The following is a 9,728-nucleotide window of genomic DNA, read 5'->3' on the forward strand; positions in this document are numbered from 1 at the left end:
CATGGGACGCATTCTTCCTAGGCCTCCTTTCGTGCTTTCCACGTAAAAATCATGGCAGCGGGCCAGGCCGATACGCGGTATTCCCCAACAGAGACAGAATATGGCATGACGTGTGCCCTGTATTTGTTACTGCTCAACAGGTAACACAACACCTGGGTCCCAAACAAAAGAGCTGTCACTGCACTCTGACCGCATGTCACAGCCAGTGCACACTCTGTTGCGCAACCCGTAATGAGGCCACATTGATGCTATGCACACCTTACAATAGCTTGTGGTGTAGGCTTACCTCAACAACAAATGACGTTGCTCTGTCAGGGACTTCTGTCTGCGCCACACGAGGAAGTAACAGCGTACACGGCCACACTTGCCGCTACCCTGCACACAGGCAACCACCTTTCGTGCGGCCGGACTTACGTTAACGTCTGTTCAAGGAAGACATACAGTAGCTCGAGAGATCGTTACTGGCACCATGAAGAAAGGTGTCTTCGCTGTTTACTGTGTCTTCCTCCTTGTAATCTTGGCTGTTGGTCACACGTCGGCGCTTACCGGGTGAGTAGTTTAGTCGAGACTTTATTACATGTAAGTGTGTCTAAAGAAAATGCACCGATGTTCTTTAGCTACTACTAGGTACTACGAAGTCTTCTCTGAACTTCAGCCGAGTGCTCAGTCAAAATACAGGTATACTTATTGTTTAGCAAGATTCAGGGATACTTGTCCATACCATTCAAACTATACTAGTGGCGGTAATGTTTTGGCTGAAACGATGGCGTAGAACTGAAACGTACTTTATTGAAAGATTGTGTACTAAATTGTTGGGTACTTTTCCAGAAAGCCGGGCAGCGTATGCGGCCCCCATTGTTGCGCAGGGTGGGACCAAGTTGGGGACACCTGCCAGCGTAAGTGTGACAAGCACAATCTAAACCACATTAATCATTTTGCTGCCTATTTTTCTTCTTCTTTTTTTTTGACGAATTCGTCAGCTTCAATGAGGTAACGGAATCATTCCCTGGAGTGTCCATGTAGTAATGTATGTCAGTGGCACCTGTAAACAAGCAACAAACCACCAACCTAGAACAAAAGTGTCAGAGTTCAAATAAAATGTAGCAATGTATTCACATTTTATTCGATATTCCTACACTACTTAAAGTGTGAACGTACAAGCAACTTTCTAAAACCTCTCATGTGAGGATGCTGTCACATTCGTTGTGGAACGTCGCACGACTTTGAATTCGAATAATTTTTATGCAGGCTTAACCAACCACTAGCAGTGTTGACCTAAGGAAGCATTTTTCCGTATAAGGAGCTGAATTTTGTCCGCCACATGCACGGTTGTCCGAAGATATACTATGTAACTTGCTATTCTTTATTTCAGCTCATTGCTACCACCCATGTGAACACGGAACCTGTGTAGACACAAACGTCTGCGAGTGTGATCCTGGGTGGGAAGGAGCAGACTGTAGGCACGGTAAGATTGTTCTTTAATGACCCATGTAAGACATTTAAGCAAGCAAACAAACGGAAAGAAAAGAGGACTCCCATGTTCCGTCCAGGGGAAACCATTTTTAGAGGAAGACTTCCTTCTTGACAAGAGGCCTTTATTTGAGGAGCATTGTCTCTCTTTAAGAACAAAATCCTTTTTACCTAAAAGGAGGAAGTCTTCTTGAAACCAATGACGTTGTTTTTGTATTGCTAGATGATTTAGAAGGCAGGTAAACAGCCAACTTCCCCACCATAGGAACATTGGCATGGACACCCACTCCATTGTCAAATAATACTTTGAACGGGCAAAAAATATGGAAGGTCACAGAGTGCTTAATTAGTTTTCGATAGAATATATAAATCTGAAATGATATTCAATCTCCTTCCAAAGATATATGTTTATCAATATCCATACTGCGATTTTAAGCAGTAAAATACTTTCGAAAATAGCATCCATAGTTGTCAAAAAATTATCAAAACGCATGAGGCATATGCCGGATTTTTGCTCCATGTTGATAAAATCTACTATCCAGATGGGCAAACAGTTACAAATGACATTGTAAAATATAGCTTTAGTTAACTATTTCTCTCTGTCAATCAGTCTAAAGACAGTTGGACTTAGTTGAGCATTGGACAATTGAAGTACAAATCAACAGATAAATTCTTGATATTTTTCCAGATATTGACGAGTGCTGGTACGGTCAACACGCCTGCCACCACAATTGTCATAACCACGAAGGCTGCTACACCTGTTTCTGTGACGACGGCTTCCAGCTCATCAACTCTACACACTGCGTCGCCTCTAACGGTAATACAACAGTTGAGCCTCCGCTGATGACAACCGCCAGTGATTCACTCTGTGTCACCACCATAGCAGCAACTGTGGGCACGGCAACAGCGACGGCGAACCCACAACAGACAACCACCAGGACAACTACAAGCGGTATACGTAACACAGCCCTAACGACAGCAGCTGACGTTACAACAGCAAGGCGACCACAGATAGCCACCAGCACCGCAGCACCACAAACAAGCTCCACAGCACCAACAACTGCAGTTGACGTTACAACAACAAGACGATCGCAGGACGTTACAACAGATGGTCAACAGAGAGCCACCAGGACCACATCTAGAGGGTTACACATAAGTTCCACAACCACAACAACAAGAGCAGCCTTAACATCAGCTAGACGAATACAAAGAACTACGAGGGCCACAGCCAGCAGTTTACACACAAGTTTCATTGCCACAACAACAACAACAACAGCCCGCATTACAACAGCAAAACGACCACTGATGAGGACCACTCGGACTACAGGTAGATATTCACGTAACGGCCCTATCTTATCCTTATCCATGTTTTTGTTTTTCCTTTATGTGAAGACATAATTCGCACCTGTTGATGCTACATTTTAGAGGAATAATTTTTTCCTTTCTTCAAGAAGCACCAGGCCGACGTCACATGACCCTGTCTGCCACCGGTCCCATTGTGCAAGACAATCGCAAAAGCCCAGGTAAGTGCTATGCAATATTCTTTACAATGATCGCCTCTTTTCTCTTCCATCGGTTTACGCCAAAACCGTTTGCAGGCTATTGTTGAAGTATAATTTGGTTTGAACATTTGCTAAAAGATTTGTTGACGAAATGCCACACATCTGATAACGTCCCATGTACCTTACAGCTCCACGGGCAAGGACAGACCACCAAAATGTCGACCAGGCGATCGGGGGTGCAGTCGGCGCGTTGGCCCTGTTACTCCTGCTCGTCTCCCTTGGGGTTCTGGCCTTCTGCATGAGGAGGAAGAAGGCAGCGGCCCGCCAAGACCGACTATTCTCAAACCTTCCACAGCAGCCTCGTGGCTCCCTCCCCGGCTACAGCGACACGCACTGGCGGAATCCCGCCTTTGAGAACCTGTACGAAGAGATTCCCGAAGCGCGTAGCCCGCCACCCCCGTATGAGGCAACAGAGGCCTGTGGAGCTACAGGGGGCTTTGCGGATGTAGCCGCAATGTCCAAGGGTGGAATAACAGATAGGAATAACGTTGATATGTCGTTGGCAGGCACCATCCCTGCGATTCCCAGTAAGGCACTGAAAGAGATGTCGCCCCCACTTTGTAACTTGCATGTGAATATTCAGAAAGAACCACTAGCGGACGATCACGGGTATGAACCGCTGAAGAAGGTTCCTGGGAATGAGTATGAGAGCCTGAAGCGCTGGTGAAATGTAGATAAAAATGTTAGCTTGTCATATCAGCAGTTTTGGACTGGCTATAGGCATCAATGTGATAATTTTCCACACAGAAATGTAGCTAGCAACAAGACGCCTATTGCTGATGACACAGTAGGCGAACTGTGAAATGCTTGCGTGGCAATATACTTGACACAATAAAGAGCTGAATGACTCCCATGTTGCTTTCATGTGATCTTAGAAATTAAAAAAAAACGCTTGTGTCTGCAAGAATAATAGCCATAAATGTGTGTCTTATGATAACAATTTATGATGTATAACAATTAACATCAACATCCTGCCTTGCTTAGTACGGTACCCATTGACGCTTCACATGTAGCAGCTGCGCAATCACATTCTTCATATATGCAGAAAACAGTCCACAAGGAAGTAAATGTCAATCAACTGATTGAATGGTAGAACAGTGATACTCTATCTGTTTCGGACACCTGATGCCACGTACAAGAGGTAATTAGGCATGCTATGGTAATGGTTATGGTAATGGTTTATTTAACCGAAACTCATCGCAGCCAATCGGCTGAATTGCGAGGTTCACAAAGTTTCACACACTAATGTAATAGCATATAACAATATACAAGTGCCTCCAATTTACAATAATACTAAAATTCAGTTAAAACTTACAGATAAAATGGATCGTTAAAAAGACAACAACGAACAACAGGCAGTTAAGATATAGGAATAATTTCCAGCATACTAAGTATCATTTAGCAGCTTCATAGCTCTCGGTATGAATGATAGTTCATGTCTTTTTGTTCGACTACGGGTAGTCATGACCTGTCTGTCACGGCGAAGTCCATAGCCACTATGCGTGTACATGCATGCCGTTTGAGACCTATAGAGTACCCGAGCTTTCTCAATGAGGCACTGTTATTTGTGTAAACATACATTTACCTTTTGTTGGCGGTGGGACAGGTTTTATGCGTATCTCTAGGACAACAGATACAAAGTCCTGCTCAGGACCCTGGTCCTGCTGCATTACAAACCAAGTCAACTTAGGTCACACATTGACATGGACCCGTCTTCCCAACATCTACCCGCATTAGTGTACCAAAATTCTTAAGTTTCTAAAATTCTAACGTTATAGATTATAGATTATAGAACTTTATTGCATGACACCTGTACAGGATACAGTGTATGGCAATTTGTACATACAATACATACATACAGATAATGTTGGTTGCTGTAATGTTACGTTTTTTCTGTTAAGTATGTTTGACTGATAGATAATGTATGCTAACCACAATTCAAAAACACGAACACACACAAAACAATGCCTTATTTTTTTTATGGAGGTAACGAAAGCACCTTCACACATAGCAGGTCACAAAGAGTGCACAAGCCGTTGCGAAACTCATAGTAATGCACGAACACAAAGACTCACACACACACAAACAATACCTTCTTTTTCCATTGAGGTAACAAAAGCACTTTTACATTCAAGAGGTCACAACCATTGCGTGTGTCGTTGCGCAACTTTTGATAAGGCCTCGGTTACCATATGGACGCCATACAATAGTGTATGGTGTAAGCTTACTTCAACAACAAGTTACGTTGGTCCGGCTAAAAATTTCGTCTGCGCCATACGAGGAAGTAGCAGTGTGTGCGACAACACCAAGGGTTACAAAACACTTTGACAACCATTGCTCAAGTGCGGCTGGACCTTATTTCGTTCAAGGAAGAGACATTTCCTTCCTGCAGATACACAGATCGTCCCTGACACCATGACAAAAGACGGTTTCAGCGTTGTTTATGGTGTCGCCCTGCTTGTTGTTGTCGTGTCTTTTGATAATACGTCGGCTCTGTCTGGGTGAGTAGCACATGCACAGTTTTCTGAAGTGTGGTTGGTGTATGTAGGCTTTGTGTCTATATACCGTGTAGTACTGTTCTCTAGTCGGTGCTTGGTACGATGTAGTCTTCTCTAAACACCAGAGAGTGATTAGTGAATGTAGTGTTTACAGGGTTCAAGGGGGCTGTGCTTTCGAAACTGTTTCACTGTCACTGACATACAGGAATTGAACTTCATTTATAGCTTATATGGGCTTAACTATTCGCTACTGTTCGTTCTAGACCATCGGGCAGCGTATGCGGTAGCCAGTGTTGCGCCGGATGGGACCAAGTTGGCGACACCTGCCAGCGTAAGTTTTGTTCATGTATTCATGTTCATATGTTCATGTTCATGTGTTCATGTCCATGTGATCAAGTTCATGTGTTCATGTTCATATTTTCATGTTCATGTCTTCATGTTCATGTTCTTGTGTTTGTTGTCATATTCATGTGTACATGTTCATATGCATGTTTTATGTCAACGTTCATGTGTAATGTTCATGTGTTCATGTTCATAAGTAAGCAAGCCTGCTTCCGACACTGGACTAAACGTCATTCCAGTAATTTTGGATTCTGTCTATATTTTCGAACAATTCGTCAGTTTCAACGAACTAACAGAATCAGTCCTGTTACAGTGTTGGTGTACAGTTATGTAAGGAGGGTGGGGTTTACCTTATATCCATGGCACCTGTACACAAGCAACGAACCACCAACCTAGAACAGACAGGGCCCTATTCAAATAAGATGCAGCATTGTCCCCGTATAATTGTTATTCCAAACTAGAAGGTGGTGTAAATATATCCTCATAAAACTATTATGTAAGTAATGTGCTACTCCTTATTTCAGACCATTGCTATAACCCATGTGTTCACGGCACATGTGAAGACACAAATGTCTGCAAGTGTGATCCTGGGTGGGAAGGACACGACTGTAGCCACGGTAAGATGTGTAACGCTTTTCCACTTTAAAGAACAAAAACGTTTAACCACAAAAGAGGAAGTATTCTTGAAACAAATGACGTTGTTGCACTAGATGCTTTAGAAGAAAGTGAAATAACTTCCCCTCCATAGGAACACTTCGTCTTTGAGGACCCAATCCATTGTTAGATATTACTTTGTATAGTCAGAAAAAGTGTTTAGCTGATTCTTGATGAAAGAAAATGTTAAAGACATCAATTCTATCTACATCCATACTGTCATACAAAATGTAAGCCGTGAAGTACCTTCGAAAATAGCATGAAAATGATATTGGAAAATTCTGGTAGAAAACAACCAGGCAGCTGACTTCTTGACACTTTCCCCAGATGTTGACGAGTGTTGGTACGGAACCCACGTCTGCCACCACAATTGTTCGAACCACGAAGGCTGCTACACCTGTGTCTGTGCCGTCGGCTTCCAGCTCATCAACTCTACACACTGCGTCAGCTCTACAGTATCTAACATCAACGGTACAACGGCAGGTACTCCACTGAGTCCCACCGTGAGTGATTCACTCTGCGCCACCACCGCAGCATCAAATGTGGGCAGGACAACAACAAACCCACTACAGACAACCACCAGGACTGAAGACGGCCGCGACGTTACAACAACTAGAACTCTGCCTGTTACAAGTCCCGTTGTACACGACAACGACAGAAGCCCAGGTTAGTTCTATAAGATAAACATTTTGTTGATTAACTCTTGTGTTCTGTCAGTCTCGTCCATTAGGATTGATTCACGTAAGCCAAACCCATTAGAAAACTGTCGTTAGAATATAGTTGACTGTTTGCACAATAAGGGATCAAGAATAGCTTAAACATCATTTATGTCTTAATATACTTCGTTGTATCTCTTTTGATTTTTATTGATTCTGAAGCTTCGATTGGCAAAGAGACATTGTCATCAACTGCATTGGCGAAATGCTACAATGATTGGGTTTGTTTTAGTGTTAACAAAGGTTTAAACAAATATTTTTATCTGAATGGCAACGCGTTCTGTGTCTTACAGCTCCAAGGGGAAAAGCAGACCACCACAACGTCGACATGGTGGTCGGAGTGGCGGTCAGCGCGGTGGCCCTGGTACTCTTGTTTGTCTCCATCGGGATTTTTATCCGGTACAAGAAGAAGAAGGTAGCAACCCGCCAAGAACAGTTCAATCGTCCACAGCAACCTCGTGACTCCTTTCCCGGCTACAGCGACACGTACTGGCGAAACCCCGACTTCGCAGCCCTTCACGAAGAAACGCCCGGCACGCGTAGTCCACCGCCCCCGTATGAGGCAACCGGGGGTCTTGTGGCTTTAGCTGAAATCTCCAAGAGTGGAATCCACCATAAGAATGTTGTAGGCGTTGCAATTGACGGTGTACCTGCAATTGCGAGTAATTGTCAAGATAACGGTATTAAACCACCGAAGAAAGTTCCTGAAAATGAGTATGAGGGCTTGAAGCGCTGGTGAAGTGCACAGTCAAATGTTACATTGAATTTATGTTATATCAGCGTTTTTTGAGTGGCTGTGTATATCGAAATGAAAGGTAGGATTTTCCATGGAACTAATTAGCTACAATAATTCCTATTCCTGATGGAACGGCAAACGAAAAAAAAACTGTCTGCAAATCTTAAGATATACCTACGTGTTTTTGCTTTTCAAGCACACTGTGGCTAGAACTGACACAATAAACAGCTCATTGTTGCCCATACTGTTTTCATGTTGTCTTACAAATAAAGCACCCATCTACTCTTGTGGAAAGGTTCTCGTTCTTTTGAGGGGGGGGGGGGGGGCAATCTCAACTTCAAGACAAAACAAACCTACAGGTCATTTTAGATTAGTCGGTAATCGCGTTGCGCTCTCAATGTGACCTAAAAAGGATATGTTTAACCCCTGATAACAAGAAATTTAAATGTGGGGCTGAAATGACAGCAAAACATACAAAACATGAAAATATTAGTGGAAAGGGTGTATAAGTAACGTGTTTTACTACATTAAGTACTGTTATGTTTTAATGATGATAGTGTTTATGAAACATCGTTCAGTATTTCATACAAAACAACAGAAGACCACGAATGTCATTTCACAGCTAAATGGCACTGGTGCGCGTCTGTAGTTTGCGTTACTTATAATTCATGTAGTTTCGTGGAAGGCTGACAATGCATACAGTATAAGATACTTTGATGCTGAAACGTCTACTATTCTTCACAAAAGATCAATAGGCGATGGACTGGCAAACTATGTTTTTAGCATGTTGACCACTAAGTGAGACTAGGACAATGGCCACAGTATACGTGCAATGGTGAACACTATAGTAAGGCTTCTTAGGGTCAATTGGGAAATCATCTACGGGACAACCCAAACACACAATATTCAGCTCATCCTAAATTCATGAAGACATATGTCATCGCGCAGGTTTGACCGTAAGTTACCACCATCGACAACAGTTAGCAACTTCGTGGTAAGCTTGTCTAATTCTCGGAACTTTTTTTGTGTTTTGGTGCAAGGCTGTCAATACCACACGGAAACATAACACTTGTTTTGGTGACTGACTGTGGATTGTTAACTCTCACTTGTGTTACATGTAGATAATAGGGCCATGCACAGGTACCGTGTTCTGTTCAATAGCTTGGTGCTGGAGGGTACGGTTCATGACCAGGAACAAAGGAGACCAGGTTCACCATGACCATGAGACAAAGGCACGAAGGTGTCGGGTAAAAAGGGGGTTTGTCAACACTAACATCTGAATAATTGACACATATTACCTAATACATGGTCACCCTAAATCTGTGCAGAAATGGTATAGGTACTACGGACTAGGTGACTATCGTTAACAGTTACCTGGCCCGTAGTACGCCTGTAAAACTTGTGTATTTTTGGTGAGACAACACCTGTTTTGGTGACATTGTGGGGCTTAAGCTAGCTATCGCACTCATGACGGCTCGCCTGACAGTGACCGTCCCGCTAATCCCGCCTGCGGAGATAGTGTAAACACAGGATATGAGGAGCTAAGTGTCGGAACTTTCACTTAATCTGGTCTTTCATGGGTGCTGAAAACAAATGATTATTAATTATGAAAGGCACGGTCTAAGACCAAAACACAAAGACATACTGTTAGAACACATTTAGACTGTCAGGCTGAAAAGGGGGTTGGTCCAACCTTACGTCAGAGTGATTGACATTTACTTCCTCCAGACACCTGATAGTTCACGGGTAG

The 9,728-nt window shown here is 43.2% G+C and overlaps 2 protein-coding genes across 3 annotated transcripts; both read left to right on the forward strand.

Annotated features, from left to right (window-relative positions):
- Positions 1–51: 51 nt before the first annotated feature.
- Positions 52–2,659, forward strand: LOC118423031 (protein NEL-like). Its single transcript, XM_035830927.1, has 5 exons — positions 52–140; positions 829–896; positions 1,373–1,465; positions 2,159–2,581; positions 2,649–2,659. The coding sequence occupies exons 1-5, from the start codon at positions 52–54 to the stop codon at positions 2,657–2,659; spliced, it is 684 nt and encodes a 227-aa protein (XP_035686820.1).
- Positions 2,660–4,961: 2,302 nt separating this feature from the next.
- On the forward strand, positions 4,962–8,251 carry LOC118422435 (pro-epidermal growth factor-like). 2 transcript variants are annotated; one of them, XM_035829998.1, is made up of 5 exons: positions 4,962–5,533; positions 5,794–5,861; positions 6,397–6,489; positions 6,854–7,192; positions 7,536–8,251. In XM_035829998.1, exons 1-5 carry the CDS (start codon positions 5,448–5,450, stop codon positions 7,979–7,981), a joined length of 1,032 nt encoding a protein of 343 aa, XP_035685891.1. In that variant the 5' UTR covers positions 4,962–5,447; the 3' UTR covers positions 7,982–8,251. The 2 variants fall into 2 exon arrangements, with proteins under 2 accessions (XP_035685891.1, XP_035685892.1); XM_035829999.1 differs by lacking the exon at positions 6,397–6,489.
- The last annotated feature ends 1,477 nt before the right edge of the window (positions 8,252–9,728 follow it).

Source organism: Branchiostoma floridae, chromosome 9 (genome assembly GCF_000003815.2).
Source record: "Branchiostoma floridae strain S238N-H82 chromosome 9, Bfl_VNyyK, whole genome shotgun sequence".
NCBI classification, from domain to species: Eukaryota; Metazoa; Chordata; class Leptocardii; order Amphioxiformes; family Branchiostomatidae; genus Branchiostoma; species Branchiostoma floridae.

Excerpts from the sequence above, each read along its gene's own strand:
- LOC118423031 (XM_035830927.1), top strand. The coding sequence starts at position 52 with ATGGCAGCGGGCCAGGCCGATACGCGGTATTCCCCAACAGAGACAGAA. Across the intron at positions 897-1,372 it reads AGTTGGGGACACCTGCCAGC|CTCATTGCTACCACCCATGT; the intron begins GTAAGTGTGACA and ends TCTTTATTTCAG. Across the intron at positions 1,466-2,158 it reads AGGAGCAGACTGTAGGCACG|ATATTGACGAGTGCTGGTAC; the intron begins GTAAGATTGTTC and ends ATATTTTTCCAG.
- LOC118422435 (XM_035829998.1), top strand. The coding sequence starts at position 5,448 with ATGACAAAAGACGGTTTCAGCGTTGTTTATGGTGTCGCCCTGCTTGTT. Across the intron at positions 5,862-6,396 it reads AGTTGGCGACACCTGCCAGC|ACCATTGCTATAACCCATGT; the intron begins GTAAGTTTTGTT and ends TCCTTATTTCAG. Across the intron at positions 7,193-7,535 it reads CGACAACGACAGAAGCCCAG|CTCCAAGGGGAAAAGCAGAC; the intron begins GTTAGTTCTATA and ends TGTGTCTTACAG.